Source organism: Gigantopelta aegis, chromosome 13 (assembly GCF_016097555.1).
Source record: "Gigantopelta aegis isolate Gae_Host chromosome 13, Gae_host_genome, whole genome shotgun sequence".
Lineage (NCBI taxonomy): Eukaryota > Metazoa > Mollusca > Gastropoda > Neomphalida > Peltospiridae > Gigantopelta > Gigantopelta aegis.
This window is the reverse complement of record NC_054711.1, coordinates 4,261,871-4,288,268: the sequence shown is the minus strand read 5'-3', so window position 1 is coordinate 4,288,268 and position 26,398 is coordinate 4,261,871. Positions and strand designations below refer to the sequence as shown.

General features: G+C 39.5%; 1 protein-coding gene and 1 long non-coding RNA gene across 2 annotated transcripts in view; both read left to right on the top strand.

Moving 5' to 3' along the window:
* Positions 1-277: 277 nt before the first annotated feature.
* Positions 278-26,398, top strand: part of LOC121387472 — a 37,876-nt gene continuing 11,755 nt past the window's right edge. Inside the window, exon 1 of the long non-coding RNA XR_005959822.1 lies at positions 278-320. This is a non-coding gene — a long non-coding RNA (uncharacterized LOC121387472). The remainder of the gene's footprint in view (positions 321-26,398) is intronic.
* Positions 2,603-11,727, top strand: LOC121387471. The gene is made up of 4 exons (XM_041518597.1): positions 2,603-2,845; positions 9,126-9,190; positions 10,156-10,206; positions 11,318-11,727. The coding sequence occupies exons 1-4, from the start codon at positions 2,727-2,729 to the stop codon at positions 11,440-11,442; spliced, it is 360 nt and encodes a 119-aa protein (XP_041374531.1). The 5' UTR covers positions 2,603-2,726; the 3' UTR covers positions 11,443-11,727.

The window sequence follows — 26,398 nt, the reverse complement described above, 5'->3', positions numbered from 1 at the left end:
GGTTCCTGTCTGCTGGTATCTCCTGCTGAGTCTTGTGATTGTTGGATGGTGTCATCCAAACCGCTGTGCGATGACTCTACTCGAAATGCCGACTTGAAGCATGCCTAAGGCATGTTCACGTTCCTCAGCTGTCAACCTTGCCACCACTCGTTTAACGTTCCCTCAAAGACTACTTAATAAATGAAAGTGGCTTTTCAGAGACCATCTTTTATAGCCCCAATCAGCATGATTTACACATTCAATTTATGTCTTCCATGCTATGCATGCAATATGTTGTGTTTTGGTGTTGTGTTTCATGGAGTGTTCAGACAATCGTTTTTGTAAGTTATTTGTCGTCATGCATGGTCTATAAGGTAGAATGGTACTTATTCATTCATATTTTTAATGCTGATATACGCCCCATTCACATTTGTTATCATCAGCTGGTGTTGCGTTTTCAATGCTGTTTAGTATATACAATGAGGTAGCGGAATATCAGTCTCACAAAATTGCCCAATATGTTGCTGTAAACAGAATTGATGCACATTAAAATTGCATTTTTTACACTTTTCAGATTGGAGTTTTTTTTAGTTCATATGAAAATACGTTTATTAAGTCTATTAATATCCATATTCACAAGTCTACTCCACTGGCGTAGAATAATTTTTCACTGGAATACTTTCATGGGAGTCCACCCCATATCTCCATTCACAGCAGCATTGGGACTGTATTCCCCAACTCATTAAATGATTATTAATTAAGAATTATACGATCTATATACTTAAATGGAAGATTTGTTGTAAAACGGTTAGAGTATGAATTTTGAACTAATTAACATAAGGGAGAGCGTAAAATGATTTAGAAGATTTATCAATTACTATATTAAAATTGCAGTTGTCAAAAGTTGAATTAGTGAAAAGTGAATGTGAAGACTGACTTGAAAGGGATAAAGTGGTTTCAGTGTTACTGTGTGCGTGGATTTCAGAGGAAGTTTGTGATTGTGTGATATTATTCTGAGAAAGGACAGGTCGCGAAGTTGTGCACGAAGGCGTATGTGTTTTGGCGCGTGTAAAGCTGTATCCTGACCGGCAGCGAGCGATTTTTAAAAAATTGCCGTATCCTAACCGCACGCGTGCGACGCGACATAGAAATCTGTCACGCCGTATACGTGCGGTTAGGATACGGCTATTGAAATCAACTCGCGTCGCTCGCATCGCTCGCGGCCGGTTAGGATACAGCTTTAGTTGTCGATTTGATGTTTATAACTGATAAAAAGTATTTCCGGTAATAACATTCTGTTTGAATTTGTTTACCGAAAAAGTGTAGTTTTCACGTTCATGGAAGAATGAACGTTGGGTTTTTGTAGATCACGTGATAGCATTTTAACCAATTCAGACGCCTAGTACAAAACAGTAAATTATAAAATGGAAATATTTTTGCGTAACCGATAAATGGGTCACGTAGATTTTCAATTGTCAGAGCTAACTCTCGCCTCTAAATACACTCAAAGACTAATGGGATTAAAACAGAATAAATTAAAATAAATTAAAGGAAACTAAATTAAATCTCGGGGGCAGGACGTAGCCCAGTGGTAAAACACTCCCTTCATGCTCTGTCGGTTTGGGATCGATCCCCGTCAGTGGGTCCATTGGGCTATTTCTCGTTCCAGCCAGTGCAACACGACTGGTATATTAAAGTCCGTTGTATGTGCTTTCCTGTCTGTGGGAAGGTGCATATAAAAGATCCCTTGCTGCTAAATGGGAAATGTAGCGGGTTTCCTATCTAAGACTATATGTCAAAATTACCAAATATTTGACATCCAACAGCCGATGATTAATAAATCAATGTGCTCTAGTGGTGTCGTTAAACAAAACAAACTTTTTTTCTCCATTTACACTTGTTTATACCCTGAAGCCGATGTGCTTTTATTGCTGAGGTGTCGATAAATTTACAATCATTTGCTGATACCTCGAGTGACCCGTAAATTCATTAAAATGCATTTAAGCACAATCACACCAAGACTGGAATATCAAAGGTTGTGGTATGTGCTATCCTGTCTATGGGAAGGTGATTATAAAATGTATCTTTCTACAAATGGGATCCTCTCTAACACAATTTCAGAATTATCAAATGTTTGACATCCAATAGCCGAAGCAGGCCCGTAGTCAGGATTTTGAGAAGGGGGGTGGGGGTGGGGGGTGGATCGTTATGGCGAGGCACGACGTGCCCGAGTTGCTTAGGGGGATCCGGGGGGGGGGGTGTATATTGAAAACAAAAGTCCCCAACTGGCTACGGGCCTGCGATGATTAATAACTCAATGTGCTCTAGTGTTGTCGTTAAACAAAACAAACTTTAATTTTAACTGAGCACAATCGAAAAGCGTCCTCTCACTAAGTGTTGTCTTATTTGAAACAGGCCATACTTTGAAAGTACGACATGTTTCTGTGGTCTGCTATTTTTAAAAAGACACAAACAAACAAAACTAAACGAGAAAACAAACAAAAACAACAGGCTATATTTTACTTCCTCCTCACTCGTACACAATTGGTTGAAACGTCGTGACGTAGTCTTGACGTGGCAACCACATGCCACGATGGCACACCTATAGAACAGCATCTGTTTATCTTAATTAAGAAAATCTGTCTATATAATATACGTATGGTATACGACATACACACATATTCACCTCGTGAAGCCAAACATTTGTCGATCTGTCACTACCCGCGATCTTCCGAAACTTGGCGAAGATGAAGCTTTCCCTGATTTTCGTAATTCTCGGCGTTTTTCTCTTGTGTTGTGAAGCTCACCGATACCGTTATCGCGGCTGGGGCTATCATGGACGTCGTGGTAGATGGTGCCAGAAAAGGTAAATTGTATTACTGATACTCCTTTCAGAATTGACCGCACTTAATTGACGTAGAAACCAAATACAGCTGTATCTTTGGAGATGGTGCCAGAACAGGTAAATTGTATTACTAATACTCCAAATACAGCTGCATCATTTGCTAAAGTTAAACGTTTGTTTATTTGTTGAACGACTAAAGCTCAGCATATATTTTCCATGTATGAATACCACTAGGTTAATGCACGGGCGGATCGAGAGAATATTAACACAGCGTAATTTACGAATGTTAATGAAGTAGCAGAAGTCTCAAGTTGGTGATGTAGTTTCTTGTATTTACTTTCCAAACATGAAACGTGATTAATAAGTTAACAACATGGTGATACAGATAATATACAAGTCAGAGCTCTTGGGTGAATGGCACACAGGTCTCCCGATAGAGTTGACATTGCTTATGTTACAAAACTGTCTCTCGGATCTTCCAGTAGAGTTTGTGCTTTGTGAGAGAACTTCAAGGCATGTGCACAGTATCTGTTCTCCCCAAGTCTCTCTTTCATGGGTAGATTATTCTTATTTATAAGACGCATACTAAACACGTATCTATGTAATATACAGTTGTCACGGTGTACTCGTTCAGACGCCTGCAATACCCGTGGCAACAATTTAAATTGCATTGTATTATATTGCTCGTTACATATTTAATTAGTGCTTGACACTAATTGGTTTGATTGGCATGTCTCTAAGTGGATACCATGGCAGACGTCAGATTACCAATTAACTAATTTTAATTAATGCACATGTAAAAATAAAGATATAATCCGTATTGTTATAAAGTTGAAGTTTAGCACTGTGATAGTTATCCACCGCCCGAAAGAAATGACACGTCCTCGTGTCTAGGTAATAAACTTGTTAAGGTAGTTTGTATACAGTGCTTGAAATAATTGTCCCGCGTCCGAAATCTGGTATCACAAATAAACTATTTCATCTATTAGACACGTTTTTCGCTTGTATCGTAATCTCGTTGAGTCAGTTGGTTAACATTGACGTCGTCTGAAGCAGTTGTAGTTGACAGGCTGTTTATCTCGAGTTCGAATCCAGGCACTGATGCTGATGGTGCTGTCGTCTGTATAAACGTATACATGGTTTTGGCTATGTGAATGTCAAGCTTACTTTCTAATATCAGTTTAGGTATCTCAAAATTATGAATTTATTAAAAATTAATACGTTATTCACCGTCGTTGATATTTGTCTCGTCTTATGTACTGTTGTGAATAAGTTGTATTACTCAATGTATTTAGTCTTTGAACTAAAGTACTAATCAAAATTATACCCAGGTGATTTTCCAGTCTTATATATTAGCTATGAAAATCCCTGGAATAAAAACCATAAAAATATGTCAGTGTTGTCATGACCTGTTATGGTATTCAAACAACCGATACCTAAAATGACAATAAATGACCTGTTATAGATAGAAATATGAGATTTATTTACAATTTTACTGCAAAACATATGTAATATGAAACAGACTATAACACCAAGTTTGATATTGAACACACCTGAGACCACCTCTCTGCTTAGCTTAGTACTTGTGATTTCACCTGTCAAGTGTAATCAATATAAACCTGGGAGTTATAGTCTGTTCCAAATTACATAGGTTTTGTAGTAAAATTGTTAATACGTAAATACATCTCATATTTCTATATATAACAGGTCATTTATTGTCATTTTTTCTACCGGTTGTTTGAATACCATAACAGGTCATGATAATACTGACACATCTTTATGGTTTTTATTCCAAGGATTTTCATAACTAATATATAGGACAGGAAAATCACCTGGGTATAATTTTGATTAGTACTTTTTTTTTTTTTTTTAGTTCATAATTTTCCCGTCTAAGATTTTCTAACTCAGTGTTTTGTTGAACAAGCTTATCGTAATAACTGGTTGATTGTTGATGTAAAGCATCAATGTCTGTTTGCATTTAATGACACACAATTTTGTTAAACTCTTCATTATTTGCATTACTGTTACGAGAATCTTTTAAGTCGTCTGTCAAAATATTTATTATACTTTGTAACAACGCTACATCCTTTTTAGACTCTTGGAGTTCTTTTGTATTTGTACGGGTTTGTTCTAGCTGTGCTTTTAGTGAACCGATTTTCTGAGATTGGTTCTCGATGGTTAGTTGTGCTTCTGTCAAATCTTTGGTTGTTTTATTAAAATGATTTCTGGCTTGGTTTATTTCCCTACTGGACTTTTGTTTGGCCTTAAGAGCATCGAGTTCTTGTTTTAGTGGGTTATTTAAGCTGACAACGCTAGTGAAAGCCTTAGCACCTAAGTTAGAAAATGGTAGTTACCTAGCACAAAATTTTCGAAATTCGTACTGAGATTTTCTAATATTGTCCCTTTCTCTTTGTTTATCCGATTTGTGTTTAGGTTTAGAAATGTTGTTGACTTTGGCATCATGTTTGGAGTATTTATGACAATTTATGTGGTTTACATTTGGGTGAAATTTAGATTAGAACATTTTAAACAGAACATTTGTAATGGACATAGATTTGCATGACATTCACAATTTCTTTTGCCAAATAACCACTTACCGTTTTGACAGACCGTGTCGCTTGGGAAGTTCCGTTGTGTAGAATTCCGTGTTAAGCTAGTCGTCCGGATTTTGGGTTTTCGTTGACACGAATATTGATGCATTTCTGTTGGTCCAACAGTTCTGTCAAAGTATTTTTGTGTAGCTGACACCTTCCTGTAGTATGATCTGCCTGTTGATCGCACCAACTCTGGGGAAAAATACTAGTTTGACCCCTTTCTTTGATGTTACCCGGCCTATTTTACGACTTTTGTTTTCGCTATCGATGTGAAGGTTTATAGGCATTTACACCATCTCCAAATAAGTTATATTAATAACCTTGGTACCATTGGATAGCTGGATCCAATAGCTTTCCAACGAATATAAACATTTAATCAACAATGCATGGTGTATATGCGAATACACTCGAAAAGAAACCCTACCCCTCAATGTTGTGGCATTTGTTTTGGAAAAAATGACATTTCGAATGATATATTTATAAAAGTTTGGCGTCTTTGTCAATAATTTTATGTTTATTACCAAGGCCATTATGTTAGCAATAAAATGCATATATAGTGTGGAAGTATCTATGATTTTAGAACGCTATTTACATTAAAAAAAACCTAAAGTATACCCCTCATCTCAGAATTGGGTTATTTGGACACTCTGTGAAGTATGTAGCCATATATTTTGATTAAAACCAAAGCAAAGATTTGCTAAAGTGGTCTCAGATACACTGCAAATATATAGCTATCAAAACCAGGGGAGGTTACTCAATTTCAGATTGGAGGGGTGGGTGGTGGGGGGGGGGGGGTGGCGATTGGGGGGCGGGGTGGTGGTTATAGATAATTATTTTGGGAGGGGGGGTGCTAAACTACAAAAAAACAAACCTCATTAACATTTAGGTTTTAGAGGCGAGTCCCCATATGCCACCCCAAAAAGGTGTCACAAAGGGTCTAACACAGAGAGGTCCTAACACTGTTCTGTTTCAGCGACATGAAAAAATATGTATAATTTTAGCTGCAAATGTTTCAGTGGCAAAACGTGGCATTTGTAACTCGGTTCATTTTTCGTTAAATCACTCATGGCTCAGTATGTTGATTCAGATGTATTCATCATCATCCGAGTAGTCAATTATATCATCTTGTGATTCTTCTGTATCTAGTGCAGTACAATCAGAGTCCTTGCCTTCACAACAGAGAAGTGACATTATGTCATCCGGGAATGGAGTTTTTTGTCCACTGAATAGACATGTTGTGTGTCCAACCATACAACGTTGGGTTTGGAGCATCGAAATCTGCAACAGACGATAATCTCCATATGCGGCACACATAGTTAGCTCTCTGGATGTGTAAGGTCAAGCTCTTCTTGTAGGGTGGTAGCAGAGACAGGTCAACTATTCGTCCGTCTTTGTTGTATTTTCCCCAGAATATTTGCTGTTGTGATGTGTTGACACGCTCGGTGCGCTTTCTATCATATAACATGCAAACATAGTCTTCCAATATGCCCAGTATTCTGTCATCCAAATTCCAGTCACTTCCAAGCTCAGCAAAAGCTTCAATGTACTTGGTATTCTTTTGTAGGAGTATGAAGCACATCTTCTTTCCTTTTCGAAAAAAAGGCAGACACATAATCATTTCCTGTGAATGAGTGTAGTCCAATCAAAGCCTTCTTGGCAGGAACAGACAGTTCACAGCTGGATATATTATATATCTTTCTGCTGTTGCCATGACCATTATCCAGGTATATGCCACATTTAGCATCATGAGACAGTGCCAGTAGAATAATTGGTATGTCAGTGTCTCCAGATGGTGATCGGATAATGATGGGACCAGGAATGGTTGTGAGTGCATGTTGAACATGAAGGGATATTTTGTATCGGCTTCTTCCTGATCAGAAGAAAGGATCTCAACAAATGATGTAGCTTCAGTAGTCTTAGAGAAGTAAATAGTCTGATCATCCACTAATCGAGAACAGTTATCTCCCCAAACCTGCATGATCAGATCAATCAGTCGTTCCTTGTTCGAGCCGTTTGAAAAGAAATGTCTGAAGTTTCTTGGTACTTACGTCTTTGGGCCTTTAATGCTGTAATAGTCACTACATCCGCTGTGACTTCTTTCTGTCTCCTTGATTGACTTGCCTCTGTATGTATCAGCAACGATGTCAATCCTTTTGTATCCAACAGGAAGAAGGATGAATATCTGCATGGCCAATTATTCAAAACTCGAGAATTTGCGTAATAGCTCTCAACGTTGCCATCAGGTCACTGGTATAAACAGAGACAGATTCCTTTGTTGGCAGTTTGGCTGGGTCCAAAACCTGGCAGTTCTCACTGAAGATATTTTGTAGCTTACTTTTCATTGTTGTTGTTCTTGTGCCAAACAATTGAGGGGCAGGGTTTCTTTTCGAGTGTATTCGTATATACACCATGCATTGTTGATTAAATGTTTATATTCGTTGGAAAGCTATTGGATCCAGCTATCCAATGGTACCAAGGTTATTAATATAACTTATTTGGAGATGGAGTAAATGCCTATAAACATTCACATCGATAGCGAAAACAAAAGTCGTAAAATAGGCCGGGTAACATCAAAGAAAGGGGTCAAACTAGTATTTTGCCCCAGAGTTGGTGCGATCAACAGGCAGATCATACTAGAGGAAGGTGTCAGATACACAAAAATACTAGTCCCATAAATTCCCCTTTCAGGTGACGCCCGCCTCCATCTACACCTGGACTATAAACTTTGGATTGTATACTAGTATAAACAGCTTTTATAGCTATACCATCATGGGTTTTTTTCGTCTTGAAACGAATTTTATATAAAATTTTATATTGAAATTAGTTTCCGGCATACTTCGTAATTCATCCGAATCATTTCGTATACCCTCGGCATAATCCCGAATGTTTTCAAATTCTTTTCAAATCACTGGCATGATTTTGCAAGTAAGGTTTTGATTGGTCGAAGAAAAGGTCAACTGGACATGAGCTCCAACGGGTTTCTGTTAGATCCACATGCAATAGTGGAGCTAATTTTAATTAGATTGATCCTACGTGACATTCAAAATCCAATAGCATCACAAATGCCACCGCCCGCTGCCGACCTTTCTAGTGCCGGCGGTCCCTCCTCCCACTTACCCCAAGCCCGTTCCTGTCCTGGACGGAGGAACCGTTGTAAGTCGATACCTGCACCCATGCCAGGCGTGCGCTAAAACAGCTTGCTCTGAATGTGCACGTTAATCTCTTTGACCTGACCTGACCTGACCTGACCTGACCAACATCATTTCGCATCCCGAATAAAGTTTGTCTACAAGCCAGTGCGCTTTTACAACCTGGGTTAATCACATAAAGTAAAGGACACAGAAGATATAGTTCCGTATTAAAAATATTGCAGACAGAAGAAAGAAATGTTTGCACTCAACATATGTTAAATACAGTTATATGGCGTCGGACACATGGTTAAGGACCACAAATATAAATAGAGAGGAAACCCGCAACAACCACTTTATGGGCTACTCTTTTCAATTAGCAGCACGTGATCCTTTATATGCACCATCATACAGGCAGGATAACGAGAAATATCCTAATGAGCCCACTGACGGATATCGATCCTAGACCGACCGCGCACGAAACGAGCGCTTTACTGTGTGCATTGCGCTACGTTCCACCGACGTTACAATTTCAAAGACGTAATTTTGTTTAGTTTGTTTTGTTTTGTTTTCTTCTAGGATTCGCTGTTTGAAGGTGGAGATCGCTAGGAAGCAAAACGAGTTGGATCAATGTCTGTCACCCCGTAAGATTTATACAGATGAATCTTTGTTTACTTTAATGCTGTTCTTCTTCTGTCTCACATTGTCTGTGTCTCACATTGTGTTTCACATTGCCTCTGTCTTACATTGTCTCTGTCTCACATTGTCTGTGTCTCACATTGCCTCTGTCTTACATTGTCTCTGTCTCACATTTTCTCTGTCTCGCATTGCCTCTGTCTTACATTGTCTGTGTCTCACATTGTCTCTGTCTCACATTTCCTCTGTCTTACATTGTCTCTGTCTCACATTGTCTGTGTCTCACATTGCCTCTGTCTCACATTGCCTGTGTCTCACATTGTCTGTGTCTCACATTGTCTCTGCCTTACATTGTCTCTGTCTCACATTGTCTGTGTCTCACATTGCCTCTGTCTCACATTGTCTCTGTCTTACATTGTCTGTGTCTGACATTGCCTCTGACTCACATTGTCTCTGTCTTACATTGTCTGTGTCTGACATTGCCTCTGACTCACATTGTCTCTGTCTCACATTGTCTGTGTCTGACATTGCCTCTGTCTCACATTGTCTCTGTCTCACATTGTCTGTGTCTGACATTGCCTCTGACTCACATTGTCTCTGGTGATGATCAATAAAATACGGAGAGCATGCCCCTGAACCCCCTTTCAGACCTTGCTTCGGCAAATTCAAACTTTCACTTTTTAGAATTTTGTGATCCACCTTTTACAAAATCCTGGACTCGCCCCTGGCCCCTGGTGCTCTCTCTCTCTCTCTCTCTCTCTCTCTCTCTCTCTTCTCTCTCTCTCTCTCTCTCTCTCTCTCTCTCTCTCTCTCTCTCTCTCTCTCTCTCTCTCTCTCTCTGCATATATCTGTGTGAGAAATCCATCAAAGTTGTTAAAAACAAGAAAGAAAGAAATAAAAAGAAAGAAAAGAAAATCAAAAATGAAATATATACTTCATAAATCTGTGTTGACTTCTGCATTTTTATTTTCAGCAACTACCACAACAACTACAACTACCCCAACAACTACAACACCTTTACCAGGTAATAAAAGAGTTGGTTGTATTCAAAATGTTTTAACGACCACAACATCCTGGTCCAATAGTTTCACCATTCTGTTATCGCTTGATATCAAATGTCACAGGTTAAACAACATAATATTATTTATTATCAAATAGACAGGGTTTCTTCTTTTTTCCCATTTGTTTATCTGCTGCTGCTTCTTCTTTGCTTTAACGTTATTTTTTACTTGATATGGAAATCAGAAAACTCTCGTAGCTGCTAATAAACAATGTTCTGACGTATGTGTGTATGTGTATGTGTGTGCGCGTGTGTGTGTGTGTGTGCGTGTGAATGTGCGCGTGCGTGTGTGTGTGTGGTATCTGTGTGTGTGTCTAGGATCGGCTATTTTTCTTTCCAGCCAATGCTCCACAACTGGTGTAACAAATGTCGCTGTATGTACTATCCTGTTTGTGCGATTGTGCATATAGAAGATCCATTTCTACTAATCGAAATTTTTTGCAATTGTAAACAAAGCAACTTTAACTGGTTTTTATATTACCATTTAACAGGGTGCATTCACAGGGTGTATTAACAGGGTGTATTAACAGGGTGTATTTAGGCGGGAATTCGGGGCGGGGGGGGGGGGGGTCCCTCTTAGTGAAACAAACAAATGGATACGACGTCTCGTCTTTAAAGTCTATTAGCCGATGGGTAAGGTTGGAATGATTCACGGTCGGTTTGGTATCGATCCCCGTCGGTGGGCCCATTGGACTATTTCTCGTTCCAGCCAGCGCACCACGACTGGTATATCAAAGATCGTGGTATGTGCTATCCTATCTGTGGGATGGTGCATATAAAAGATCCCTTGCTACTAATGGAGAAAAATATAGCTGGTTTTCTATCTAAGACTATGTAAAAATTACAAAATCTTTCACTTCCAATAGCCAATTATTAATACATCAATGTGCTCTAGTGGTGTCGTTAAACAAAACAAACTTTAAACTTTATATCTATCTCGAGTCCCATGATACAACCCCCATGCTCCAAACAGTGTTTTTAAAGTGCTAAATCTCAACAAGCATAACGACAAGGGAAACCGATGGTAGAGTTTTGGCCTTCTTCTTTTTTTCTTTCGTTCGTTTTCTTCTTTCAGATTGTCCCGATCTATTTCGCCATGAATGCCGATCACGTGACACCTGCGACGAAACAAACAGTGACGAGATTCTGGACCAGTATGGCTGCCCTAACCAGGGTGATGTGTGTTGTAAGGTTGATTGATCGGCGCCCTGATAATCGATCGGCGCCGTGATAATCGATCGCCCAAACTTAAAGATGTCAACTCGTTAAATAAATAAAGTGTCCTGATGATCGATCGCCCAAACTTAAAGATGTCAACTCGTTAAATAAATAAAGTGTCCTGATGATCGATCGCCCAAACTTAAAGATGTCAACTCGTTAAATAAATAAAGTGTCCTGATGATCGATCGCCCAAACTTAAAGATGTCAACTCGTTAAATAAATAAAGTGTCCTGATGATCGATCGCCCAAACTTAAAGATGTCAACTCGTTAAAAATAATAAAGTGTCCTGATGATCGATCGCCCAAACTTAAAGATGTCAACTCGTTAAATAAATAAAGTGTCCTGATGATCGATCGCCCAAACTTAAAGATGTCAACTCGTTAAATAAATAAAGTGTCATGATGATCGATCGCCCAAACTTAAAGATGGTCCATGATCGATCGCCCAAACGTTCAAAATAAATAAAGTGTCCTGATGATCGATCGCCCAAACTTAAAGATGTCAACTCGTTAAATAAATAAAGTGTCCTGATGATCGATCGCCCAAACTTAAAGATGTCAACTCGTTAAATAAATAAAGTGTCCTGATGATCGATCGCCCAAACTTAAAGATGTCAACTCGTTAAATAAATAAAGTGTCCTGATGATCGATCGCCCAAACTTAAAGATGTCAACTCGTTAAATAAATAAAGTGTCATGATGATCGATTTCTGTCGTTCTCGTTACCGGGGCGGGACGTAGTACTAGACCTGTGGTAAAGCGCTCGCTTGATGCACGGTCGGTTTGGGGATCGATCCCCGTCGGCGGGCCCATTGGACCATTTCTCTTTCCAGCCAGTGACCATGGATCGTTTCTATGTACCATGCCACAGACAGGATAGCACATATCACGGCCTTTGATATGCCTGTCGTGGTGTACTGGCTGGAACGAGACATTGGCCCACCGACGGGGATCGATCCCAGACCGACCGCGCATCAAGCGAGTGCTTTACCACTGGGCTACGTCCCGCCCCATAAATTCTTAGCACGTCCACAAGCCGTTTGACGGACGGACCCTAGATCCGCCCTTGATGAGGAGCTTCTTAGAGACGGTACTACTCAGTGATTTAGCTCAGTGGGTAGAGCGCTCGCCTGAGATGCTTTTGTATGGATTTTATACTGGGGGCCACCTACATACGTATTAGTTCAAAATCCAGTGTGTCAAAAGGTTGGGTGTTTTTTTGGTGTGTGTGTGTGTGTGTGTGTGTGTATGTGTGTGTGTTTATGTGTGTGTTTATGTGTGTCTCTCTCTCTCTCTGTGTGTGTGTGTGTGTGTGTGTGTGTGTGTTTTGTTTTTGTACAATTTGATTAAAATCGGCTCTACCGGGTCTTTAATTTCCAGTAGTACAGGCCAGTGGAGCTGATTTTAATCAGATTGGTTTTTGTGGGAGGTTTTGAGGGAATGTGTGTTTGGGGGTGATATATAATATGTTCGTTGGGTTTGTTTTGTTTTGTTTTGTAGGATTGTTTTGTTTCGTTTGTTTTTTTGTTGTTGTTGTTGTTGTTTTTTTTGGGGGGTTTTTTTTGGGGGGGGGTCGGGAGGGGGGGGGCGGACATTTAATATCTTCATTGACTTGGTGAAATTTGTGGGAGTATTGCCGTATATAACACATGTTGGCTTACTTTTAATGTACTGTAGTTTTCCTTTGTTAAACTTAGCACTCCTCCCTAGAAATTGTAGATGTCCTTTTTTTTTCAACGTTTCACCACCTCCCTGGAGAAACCCTTGCCTCCAACCCCGTTCAGCACAAATATGTTAAAACTTCTTTTTTTTAACAACCCTGATTTGGGACACAGCCAGCCCCCAGTATAAAATAGTTCTTGCTCATGTTTAGCATGGATCGGGACGGATCTGGCCCAGTCGTTAGAGCGCTCGCCTGAGGTGCTTGTATCGAAGGATCGAATCACGTGGTATGTGCTGTCATGTGTGGGGAAGTGCAAATAAAAGATCCCTTGCTGCTAATGGAAAACAATGTAACGTGGTTCCTTTTAAACTACGTCTGAAAAATTGACAAAACAAACGTCAACCCTTTTCACTCGGTTTGTTTAACGACATCACTAGTGCACAGTGATTTATTAATCACCGGGTATTGGATGTCAAACATTTGGTAATTTTGACATATACTCTTAGAGAGGAAACCCGCTACCTGTTTTCATTAGCACTTAGCAAGGGATATTTTATATGCAATATCCTACAGACAGGATAACACATACCACGGCCGTTGATATACCAGTCGTGGTGGAACGAGAAATAGCCCAATGGACCACCGGCGGGATTCGATCTCAGACCGACCGCGCACACTCCTCCACACACACGCCACTTCCTCCTTATATGTAAAGATAAAATATTTGGCATGTGCATTGCCCACCAGACACTGAGCCCCTCCCCTCACCCCCTATATAAACGTACGAGACGACGGCAACCCCCCCCCCCCCCCCCCCCCCCAGTTTTGGCGTAAATTCGGACAAAAAACGATAGAGATATTCTAGCAAAATGGGCTAACTGGAAACTGTTTCACCATATTTTTCCAATAATTCTGACCATTGTAGTCCATAATAAAATGTTTAGAGATTTGTTCACAGTAGACTAATGCTAATGTGAATAAATGGTGGTATCTAGATTCGGACATTTTCGTTCAATTTCGGCAATTCGACCTGCCGCTACAAACAAAAAACACGCCCGTACGTCTCTCGACTTAGTGGGCGGGACGTAGATCAGTGGTACAGCGCTCGCCTGATTCGCGATCGATTTAGGATCGATTCCCGTCGGTCGGCCCATTGGACTATTTCTCGTTTCAGCTAGTGCTCCACAGCTGGTGTAACAAAGGCCGTGGTAGGTACTATCCTGTTTGTGAGATTGTGCATATAAAAGATACCTTGCTGCTAATTGAAAATAGTGGCCCATGAAGTGGCGACAGCGGGTTTCCTCTCTTAATATCTGTGTCGTCGTTAACCATATGTTCGACGCCATATAACCGTAAATGAAATGTGTCGAGTGCGTCGTTAAATAAAACATTTCCTTGGCAACTGTCAAGTACCCGTACAAATAGCAGCCAGTTAAGTTCGTTTTCAATGTGGAGATGTTATTCAAATTCAAACTGTGACGTGTTAATCTGTCGGTTATACTTACCGGAGTTTGCTATTTAATAAAATGTATTTATCAAGTACAAAGAAAATATCCGTATCCATAGCAGCCAGCGGTTTGTCAATGCGAAGATGGAATTCAAATTCAAACTGTGACCTCACGTATTAACCTGTCCCTCACTCTTATTTGATTTTACAAAAGTATAAACTAAAATGAAATGAAATCGTATAGATGTAATATTTTGCTGGCATATAATTCAAGATATAATTTTTACATTTCACAAGAAATATGAATTAAAATATGTTTTCGGTTATTATGTTACTTTGTGACTGCCCCTTTAATAGAGGTTATTGCTTATTAGAGGTGTCCTCTAAAGAGACGAGGTCATTTAATAGTTTTTTGATAGATAGATATGGTCGCGTCTTCTTCTGTACCTGCTATGGTCAGCAACTCACTGGCCATGGAGTTTTACTAATAAATTGAGCTATTAATGTGTGTTAATTGTTTTGTATGGGTTTTTATTTTATTTTTACACTAATAATCTGTCTGAAAAAGAAATTGCATTCTTGTGACGACGTGTTTGAGGGTTGGGTGGGGCGAGAAAGAGAGTAATCAATGTGCTCTAGTGGTGTCGTTAAACAAAACATTTGTTTAACTGGTTAAGTGCATAGAGAGAGAGAGAGAGAGAGAGAGAGAGAGAGAGAGAGAGAGAGAGAGAGAGAGAGAGAGAGAGCAAGCAATAGAAACACACAGGAGGTGTAGGAGAAACCAACAGTCTACTCCTGAAAAGCTGCAAGGGATTTTTTTTTTAAATATATGCACACTGAAAGTTTAAACCATATAGAATAGGTTTTCGTTTACTTAAACTAAAATTCGGATTTTAATTCTGAATTTCTGTTACTTAAAACTGAACTGGAGTAGAATGTATGCCTTTGTGCAAAATGCCCTTGTGAATTTCCACCCTGGAGCCGGGAAAGATCCCATATCTTCTAATGTCATGTTCCTATACCAGGTATAACAATTTTTAAATTCGTACCATTTCATTACAATTCAACTTATTTTGGTGCTTATATCCAATTAAGTTAAAAGCAAGCTGTTCTGGCGGCACACCTCAGCTATCTGGGCTGTCTGTCCAGGACCGTGGGTTAGTTGTTAGTTGGTTAGTGGTTAGTGAGAGAGAAGAGGGTGTAAATATGACTTTCTGTCGTTTGTTGTGAAGGTACATTTTTTAAAAACAATTTAACAATGACCCCTTTAATTGCTCACATGGTGTTTATCATTCACATTCTAGGCAGTGGAGTTGAAAATGGCATTCATACACGAAACAGTAGTACCATTAATGCCAAGGTGTCGGATCTTTAAAATCAACAAACTGTCATGTCCTTTTGACCTCTGGTGACCTAATTATTACACCAATTAGTATATATTATATATCAGTGTGTAGATTGGTTTAATATAAACTTGTGGAGTGCTAATGTGTGTGGCTATGTCTATTGGTTGCAAAGTTATAATACATTTTGTTATCCCTACCCCAAAATATTGTCCTCGGCTCACTATGTTTATGGTGTGATATCCACCAAAAACTACTCCTTACAAAAGTATATCATACTAATTTATTAACTACAGTCATAAGGTTATTAAAAAAAACTCCATGAGAATTTCCTGCCCAGGTGATACCAATTCGTTAAATTTCGAGGTCTTGTTCATGGACTATGGGTATTTCTGCACCTCTATGATCAACCTTTCTTCGTTAATATTTTGAGTGTACTGAAGCAAATGGTCCGCTTTTAGAACTAATATATACAGCTTTATACATATGGAGTTTCAGGTAGTGCAAAAACAAAATAGAAAAAGGGTCCACTTGTTCATATTCGACCCCCCCCCCCCCCCCCTCCTCCGGTCCAGATCACGCTATGCCCCTGAACGGTCACATTATACTGTTATTAAATTACTGTACACTATATTAATCAATATTCTTATTTACATGCATAGTAATGCTGATGCACAGTAAAACAGAGTTAACATGATTAATTTAAGTTTTCCATAATGCATTATAGATATATCTTGCTGCCAAGAAAAATTGAAATAATTCCCATAACTTTTATAACACAAGGACTATGCATCAATTCGCGACATTTTCAAACAAAAATGTAAGAAAAATTGGATATTTTGAAGAAAAGGTAGGAAAAATAGGACAAAGACCAAAAAATAGGTTCGCTGGACAGCCTGGAAAAATAGGTTCGCTGGACAGCTTGTAAAATAGGTTCGCTGGACAACCTGTAAAATAGGTTCGCTGGACAGCCTGTAAAATATTTGCTAATTAAGCCAGTACTATACAGTGTTCAAATAAATTATAAACTCATGTGTTGTGGCAACAACTGTTGGGAATCAAGCTTGAAGCTTCTGGCCCCCCCCCCCCCCCCAATCTCACCCCCCCCCCCCAATTAGTTATCCTATTGTCAGCACAGAATGTACTCACAAAGATTTATCTGTTCTAGAGGCATAGGCAGATAAAAATAGTACTAAATATTATAAGACAACCAATGCCTACAGAACAAGGAAAAAAAAATTTAACATGAAACTAACACCACAGATTACTGTTCGCACAATTTCTTTAATATTTATTATAAGAATACTTCGTAACATTTTCTTTTTTCTCAAAGAGAGGGTCTTTACATATTAATCGCCATGCAGTCTAGTACCGGTAAATATACTCATATACGCATAGGTGATAGGGAAAGAAGAAAAGTGTTTGATTTTACAAAGTATCAGGTTTTTTTTTAAACAATGTTGCTGAATGACCATTTTTGATAATGTTCCTGAAATGGGACAGCATGCCCAAATGCACCATAAAACAAGTTTAACGCACGTTGTGCGACAATTGCAGAAAATCGGCGTCAAACAGTCAGATTTTGGCGAATGCACGTGAAACTCAGGGAAAAGATTGGGGTAGTGATTGGTATTTATAGCTGCAATGCTCGCAATGATGCCTCATTTCCATTTCGACGTAGACGAGTTACAAGATGCCAAGACTAAACCCCCGTTCTCACTTGAACGATTTTCTACAGTTCGCATTGGTCGCATAGAGGTTGAAAAGCAGTCGCACGGCAGTATGATAGGTCGCACGGGAGTCGTAAGTGAGTCTTAAGGGAGCCGAGATGTGCGACTCCCAGCGGACCCCCTGCGACTCCCGTGCGACATCCATCAGACTTCCGTGCAACTGTCGTGCAACCTGTGCAAATCTCATGCGAGCGTATGCGAGCCCGGTGCAGAAAGGCAGTCGCATGGCAGTTGCACAAGTGAGACTGCGGGGGGGGGGGGGGGGAGACCTAGGTAATTCGTACGGGAATCGCACGGCTGTACAATCTTTTAGTCGCACCGCAGTTGTACGAAAAATCGTTCAAGTGAGAACTGGGCTTAAGCCTTCCGAATTGAAACATTGCAATATGCCGCCTCCAGTTAGGTGAATCGCAGCCAGCAGTCGCACGCTACATGGACGTCCATCAGAGCACCATTTCAGGTCTCTGGGACAGGTACCAGCAGTTTCAATCAGCTGAAGACCGGCCCAGAAGTGGAAGACCTCGCATAACAACTGCAGCACGAGATTGCTACATCCGGGTTCTGCACTTGCGTCACCGAACTGCCACAGCAACGAACACTGCTGGACGAATACCTGGTTTGAAAAGGGTGTCTGCACAAACCATTCGGAACCGACTTCGAGAAGCTGGTTTACGGGCTAGGAGACCGAATGTTGGCCCCGTCCTACGACATCAACATCGACATTTACGTGTTCGCTGGTGCACGAATGTATAGGGGTGGAACTTGGGAAGGCGAGTATGGTTCAGCGACGAGTCACGTTTCCTTCTGCAGCGACGTGATGGACGACAACGTGTTTACAGACGCCGCATTGAACGTTTTGCCAACAACTGCGTTGCCCAAGCTGACAGATGTGGGGAGCCATCTAATATATATTATATATATATATCTTATATATATATATATATATATATATATATATCTCTTAAAAAAAGATGGGGAACCTGACATATTAATGTTAATATCAGTTATTAGACCGAACATATGTTTTGACCACAGACATTCTAGTAAAGAAAGTTGCTCCGTATTATTCTCGATTTTGACAATTTCCAAGAAGGCCGATTAATTATTGTGGAACATTATTTCTGTCAATCTTTTTTCATTCTGTTGATCATACAGTTGTTATTGTTTTGTCTTTAGTCATTGTTATTGTTTGAATTTGCGATGCGACGTATACAACGCGATGAGCGTCTACGGGCTATTGGCATGCTGCAAACGGGCAGAAGTCAGCGTGAAGTGGCCAACACCGTCAATGTGTCGAAGTCGGTGATTAGCAGACTATGGAACAGGTACCAACAAACACAAACTGTTGACGATCAACCCCGTTCAGGTTCGATTCATCCGTAACCAGGCTCCAAGAAATCGAGCTCAAACGGGGCAAATTAAATCGAAAAGAAAAGAAAAGAAAAGAAAAGAAAAACCCACACAAAGTGTTTTTAAAATAATACTGCAAACATAAATTATTAACAAAATATTAATTTTGTATATAAAAAACATTTCGAGGATGTGTCAACATGGCGTACATTGTTTGTGTGAATTGATCTTTCATCGTGTTTAGTTTCAATACCAATTTAATGGAACAACACGTGTCAGTCAATTCTTTATTACCGTTAGCATTTGGTACAAACAATATACATGTACACGAGCAATCAATAGCGACAGAAGTATGGCTAGTGAAGAATATAAATTGACAATTGGAGCATGATATATACTCTTCAAAAAAAGTAGAGGAACTCTAATAAGAATTTATACTTGCCAAAATTGTAAGGTATATTAGCTGTGGGGAATGGTTATATGATAATAGTGAATTAACTGGGCAAACATTACAGCTGGTACTTCAGTATTACAGTAGGTTTTATGACGAACAAAGATCTTGAAGGACGATTGGTGTCAGAAGTGAAATTTGAAAGTTGACGTTTTTTATCAGTAAATAGCAAATTCAAACAATAAAATAACTAAAAACAATAACAATAACAACTGTATGATCAACAGAATGAAAACGAATGACCGAAATAATGTTCCACAGTGATTAATCGACCTTCCAAAAAATTGTCAAAATCGAGAATGATACCCCACGCACGTGTACGGGGCAACTGCGTGATGCATGTGCAAACTATGGAATGTGGTTCGGTGTGTTGATAAACAGACCTGAACGTTTTTTACTAGGATGTCTGTGGTCAAAACGTATGTTCGGTCTAATAGTTGATATTAACATTAATATTTCAGGTTCCCCTACTTTTTTGAAGAGTATATTAAATTATACAATTACACGATTTCTGTACTTTAAGGCTTTGACCAAATATTTTCTCAGATTAAAAAGCATTTTTACATTTGAACAGTTAAGTAACAGTTAAGCACATACCACGGCTTTTGATATACCAGTCGTGGTGCACTGGCGGAACGAGAAATAGCCCAATCGGACCACCGACGGGGATCGATCCTAGACCGAGCGCATATCAGGCGAGCGCTTTATCACTGGACTACGTCCCGCCCATGCTGAAATCAATACATAACTGAGTTTGGAATAGGATGTATAATGTTGCTATCTTTGAGTAAAATCTAGCCAAGACAGGCGTGCGCTACAACAGCTTGCCCTGAATGTGCACTTAAAACTCGGCTCCCTGACTTGATTTGCTACAGTTTCTATAGGTAGTACTAAACCAAATAACGTCAGGCTCGGTCAGAAAAGATGGAAATGTGTTAATTAACACATTTTTATTTACGGTTATATGGCGCCAGATGTATGGTTAAAGGGACATTCCTGAGTTTGCTGCAATTTATAAGATGTTATTGACTAACAGAGACTTTTTAACGATTGTAATTACATATCAAATATATTTTTCTGCATAAAATATTAGTGGCTGTATATTAAACGTGTTTCTGATCGTTCTAATATTTGTACTAGGTTAAATTTCATGTTATTTCCTAAAAAAAGATTTTTCGTACGTACGAAATTATTTGTAGACCAAATCCAGTTTGGGCTTCTTACACATATTAAGACGACCAAAAACACATTGAATATACAGACACTGATATTCTAAACAAGAAAACATATTTAATATGTAATTTTAATCGTTTAAATATATATTTTTAGTCGGAACATTTTACAATGTAGCAAACTCAGAAATGTCCCTTTAAGGACCACACGGATATTGAGAGAGGAAACCCGCTGTCGCCACTTCATGGGCTACTCTTTTCGATTAGCAGCAAGGGATATTTTATATGCACCATCCCACAGACAGGGTAGCACATACCACGGCCAATGATATACCAGTCGTGGTGCACTGGCTTGAGCGAGAATAGCCCAATAGGGGCTGGGTCAGAGTTGGGGGTGCAGCGAAGTTTTGATAGAGAAGTTAACACCACGAGTTCTGTGACTGGTGATAAATGTGAGTGTGTTGGTTGTAAAAAAACCCAAATAGTTTCATCTGGGCAAACAAATTAAAAATGTATCCAATTTTATTTCATCTAGTACCACAATGTCAAGTAGCCTTGTGCTTGAAACATGTATGGAGTGCGGAACTAGGGTAATTATAGACGCTACCCGTTATCTCTGAAATGAGCAGCTTGACCCCCAATTTTTTTCTGATTCTCTTTAAGGGTGAGGGGTGGTAGTATTTATATCCGTGGTGTTTATGTCTATTGGTACGATACATGTATGACTTATAACCACATGTTACTATTGTCGTTTATAGGATTTGATTTGGTAGTAGACACCCTTTAGCACATGTAGCAAGGGATCGTTCTCACTGACATTGCAGCACATACCACGACATTTGATATACCAGCCGTGGTGTATAGGCTGAACGAGAAATCGCCCAAAATGCTCACCGACGGGTATCGATCCCAGACCGACTGCACATCAGTCTTGACAACTACACAACAATAAAAGACGAGAATTCGTCAGAATTAAATGTCTCGCTAACTTTAAATTTATTCCATGTCGATCATAGTCCATTCCAAATGTATGTTAAAGGCAAATTTATCAATTTACATTTTAATTTAATAAATTTCAAATTTTTTAAAAGTCACAAAATTAACCGAGATACAACTATAAATGAAAATTCATTGATTTATGACTTGAAAAAAATTGACATAAATAGCGAAAACGTAACATTGAGATAAATGCTAATTACTAGTACTTTAATTAAAAATTCCGGCGCCTAAATTGATTCCTTTTGTGTATATTTTAAATGTAATTTTTTAACGATAGATAAGAGCTCACTTGAAATATTTTGCATTTCAACTTATTTTTCGTACTTATATCCAATTAAGGTTCAAGCACGCTGTCCTGGGCACACATCTCAGCTATCTGGGCTGTCTGTCCAGGACAGTGGGGAAGTGGTTAGTGGTTAGTGAGATAGAAGAGGGTGTAGTGGTCTTGCATCTACCCATTGATCCTTTAAGCACTTGTTCTGGGTGAGAGCCGGTAACTGCGAACCCAGTACCTACCAGCCTTATGTCGCTTAATCGGTTAATTGCAAATAACATCTGAATCGTCAACAGCCAATAACACCCCTCCCCTCCACACCGCGCTTCGCTTGACTGACAATCCATTCTATCAGCAACGAAGTGGACGGGACGTAGTCCAGTGGTGAAGCGTTCGCTCGCTTAATGCACAGTCGGCTTGAGATCGATCCCCGTCGGTGGGCACATTGGGCTATTTCTCGTTCCAGTCAGTGCACCACAACTGGTATATCAAAGGCCGTGGTATGTGCTATCCTATCTGTGGGATGGTGCATATAAAAGATCTCTTGCTGCTAATCGGAAAGAGCAGCCCATTAAGTGGCGACAGCGGGTTTCCTCTGAAAATCTGTGTGGTCCTTAACCATATGTCTGACGCCATATAACCGTAAATAAAATGTGTCGAGTGCGTCGTTAAATAAAACATTTCTTTCTTTGTGTCAAAATTACATCCAATAACCGATGATTAATAAATCAATGTGTTCTAGTGGTGTTGTTAAACAAAACAAACTAACTTTTTTTTACTATTGGCAACGTTGGCTTGATCAATCCACACATTTCGAGTTTTTGATGTGCAGTATCTATCAAATATCTATCAGTGGCGGATTCAGAAAATCCATTTGGGGGGACCACTGACATGTGGCGGAATGCCAAGGGAACTTTGGGGGAGTTTTGGATGGAGTGATTATTAATATATAATAAAATATAACTGTTGCAAACTTTACGGGGCCCTTGGACCCTCCTCCACCCTAGATCCGCCTCTGTCTGTGGTGCGTTAAAGTACGTGGGTTCTGAATACTAAAACTACTTGACTACACTATCAAACTAAATGTGGAAAGAAAAACAAAAATACTTTAGACTGGTTTCACTAGTGATATTTCAAGCCATTACTTAAATTGTATAGTTCAAAACGATATTATGTATGAATGCCACCATTAAGTCCAGTCCATAGGCATCACACGAAAGTTCTAGCCGCCCCCCCCCCCCCCCCCCACACCCGAATATTCACTTGCTTCCTTTGTGACTGTGTATAAGGCTCGAAATAGCTAGCCGTCGATTTAAAAAAAAAAAAAAAAAAAATGTTTTATTTAACGACGCACTCAACACATTTTATTTACGGTTATATGGCGTCAGACATATGGTTATGGACCACACAGATTTTGAGAGGAAACCCGTTGTCGACACTACATGGGCTACTCTTTCCGATTAGCAGAAAGGGATCTTTTATTTGCGCTTCCCACAGGCAGGATAGCACAAACCATGGCCTTTGTTGAACCAGTTATTGATCACTGGTCGGTGCAAGTGGTTTACACCTACCAATTGAGCCTTGCGGAGCACTCACTCAGGGTTTGGAGTCTGTATCTGGATTAAAAATCCCATGCCTCGACTGGGATCCGAACCCAGTACCTACCAGCCTGTAGACCGATGGCCTAATCACGACGCCACTGAGGCTGGTTGCATGTTATGTATGAATGCCACCATTGTGCCTGTGTATAAGGCTCGAAATAGCTAGCCGTCGATTTTTAAAAAAAAAAAAAAAAAAAAAAATTTGACCTTCATAACCCCCCCCCCCCCCCCCCCCCCCCCCCCCCCCCCCCCCAAAAAAAAATAAAAAATAATCGCGGATTACTTTTCAAGAGACTGCTAATTATCTCGATATTCTGTTATATTTCACAATTAACTGCATAATTATTTAAAATGCATGTAAACACAATCGCACCAAGACTGGAAATCAAAGGCCGTGGGATGTGTTATTCTGTCTCTGGTAAGGTGTATATAAAATATTTGCTACAAATGAAAAAAATGTAACGGGTTTCCTCTCTAGCACAATTTCAGAATTATCATTTTTTTTACATCCAATAGCCGATGATTTAATAACTCAAGGTGCTCTAGTGTTGTCGTTAAACAAAACAAACTGTAACTTTAACTGAGCACAATCGAAAACCGTCCTCTCACTAAGTGCTGTCTTATTTCAAACGGACCATACTTATTGCAAGTACGACATATTTCTGTTGTTCTACTATTTTTTAAAAAGACACAAACAACAGGGCACAATATTTCACGAGAACAGTTACGCAAATTTAAAATCACGAGAACCGCCAATCGGTTACGTGGTGAACAATTACATTCTAAAGTTAAAAGTACCATATATCAATAATTAAAGTGAAAATCAGTTTATGTTTTTGAACCATCAATGTAGCACAGAACCATAGTTCAAGTGTTTAAGGATTAGGTAGGTCTAACTCATCAGTTACGAAAACTATATTCACGTAACTAAACAATCGGTTACTTAATTGTCTCCTGAATTAATAAACAAAACAAAACAAACAAAAACGACAGGCTGATACTCCTTCCAGAACTGACCACCCTTAACTGACGTAGAAAACAAATACAGCTGTTATCAATGGAGATGGTGACAGAACAGGTAGATTGTATTACTGATACTCCTTCCAGAACTGACCACCCTTAACTGACGTAGAAAACAAATACAGCTGTTATCAATGGAGATGGTGACAGAACAGGTAGATTGTATTACTGATACTCCTTCCAGAACTGACCACCCTTAACTGACGTAGAAAACAAATACAGCTGTTATCAATGGAGATGGTGACAGAACAGGTAGATTGTATTACTGATACTCCTTCCAGAACTGACCACCCTTAACTGACGTAGAAAACAAATACAGCTGTTATCAATGGAGATGGTGACAGAACAGGTAGATTGTATTACTGATACTCCTTCCAGAACTGGAGAAAACAAATACAGCTGTTATCAATGGAGATGGTGACAGAACAGGTAGATTGTATTACTGATACTCCTTCCAGAACTGACCACCCTTAACTGACGTAGAAAACAAATACAGCTGTTATCAATGGAGATGGTGACAGAACAGGTAGATTGTATTACTGATACTCCTTCCAGAACTGACCACCCTTAACTGACGTAGAAAACAAATACAGCTGTTATCAATGGAGATGGTGACAGAACAGGTAGATTGTATTACTGATACTCCTTCCAGAACTGACCACCCTTAACTGACGTAGAAAACAAATACAGCTGTTATCAATGGAGATGGTGACAGAACAGGTAGATTGTATTACTGATACTCCTTCCAGAACTGACCACCCTTAACTGACGTAGAAAACAAATACAGCTGTTATCAATGGAGATGGTGACAGAACAGGTAGATTGTATTACTGATACTCCTTCCAGAACTGACCACCCTTAACTGACGTAGAAAACAAATACAGCTGTTATCAATGGAGATGGTGACAGAACAGGTAGATTGTATTACTGATACTCCTTCCAGAACTGACCACCCTTAACTGACGTAGAAAACAAATACAGCTGTTATCAATGGAGATGGTGACAGAACAGGTAGATTGTATTACTGATACTCCTTCCAGAACTGACCACCCTTAACTGACGTAGAAAACAAATACAGCTGTTATCAATGGAGATGGTGACAGAACAGGTAGATTGTATTACTGATACTCCTTCCAGAACTGACCACCCTTAACTGACGTAGAAAACAAATACAGCTGTTATCAATGGAGATGGTGACAGAACAGGTAGATTGTATTACTGATACTCCTTCCAGAACTGACCACCCTTAACTGACGTAGAAAACAAATACAGCTGTTATCAATGGAGATGGTGACAGAACAGGTAGATTGTATTACTGATACTCCTTCCAGAACTGACCACCCTTAACTGACGTAGAAAACAAATACAGCTGTTATCAATGGAGATGGTGACAGAACAGGTAGATTGTATTACTGATACTCCTTCCAGAACTGACCACCCTTAACTGACGTAGAAAACAAATACAGCTGTTATCAATGGAGATGGTGACAGAACAGGTAGATTGTATTACTGATACTCCTTCCAGAACTGACCACCCTTAACTGACGTAGAAAACAAATACAGCTGTTATCAATGGAGATGGTGAGCTGTTATCAATGGAGATGGTGAATGAACAGGTAGATTGTATTACTGATACTCCTTCCAGAACTGACCACCCTTAACTGACGTAGAAAACAAATACAGCTGTTATCAATGGAGATGGTGACAGAACAGGTAGATTGTATTACTGATACTCCTTCCAGAACTGACCACCCTTAACTGACGTAGAAAACAAATACAGCTGTTATCAATGGAGATGGTGACAGAACAGGTAGATTGTATTACTGATACTCCTTCCAGAACTGACCACCCTTAACTGACGTAGAAAACAAATACAGCTGTTATC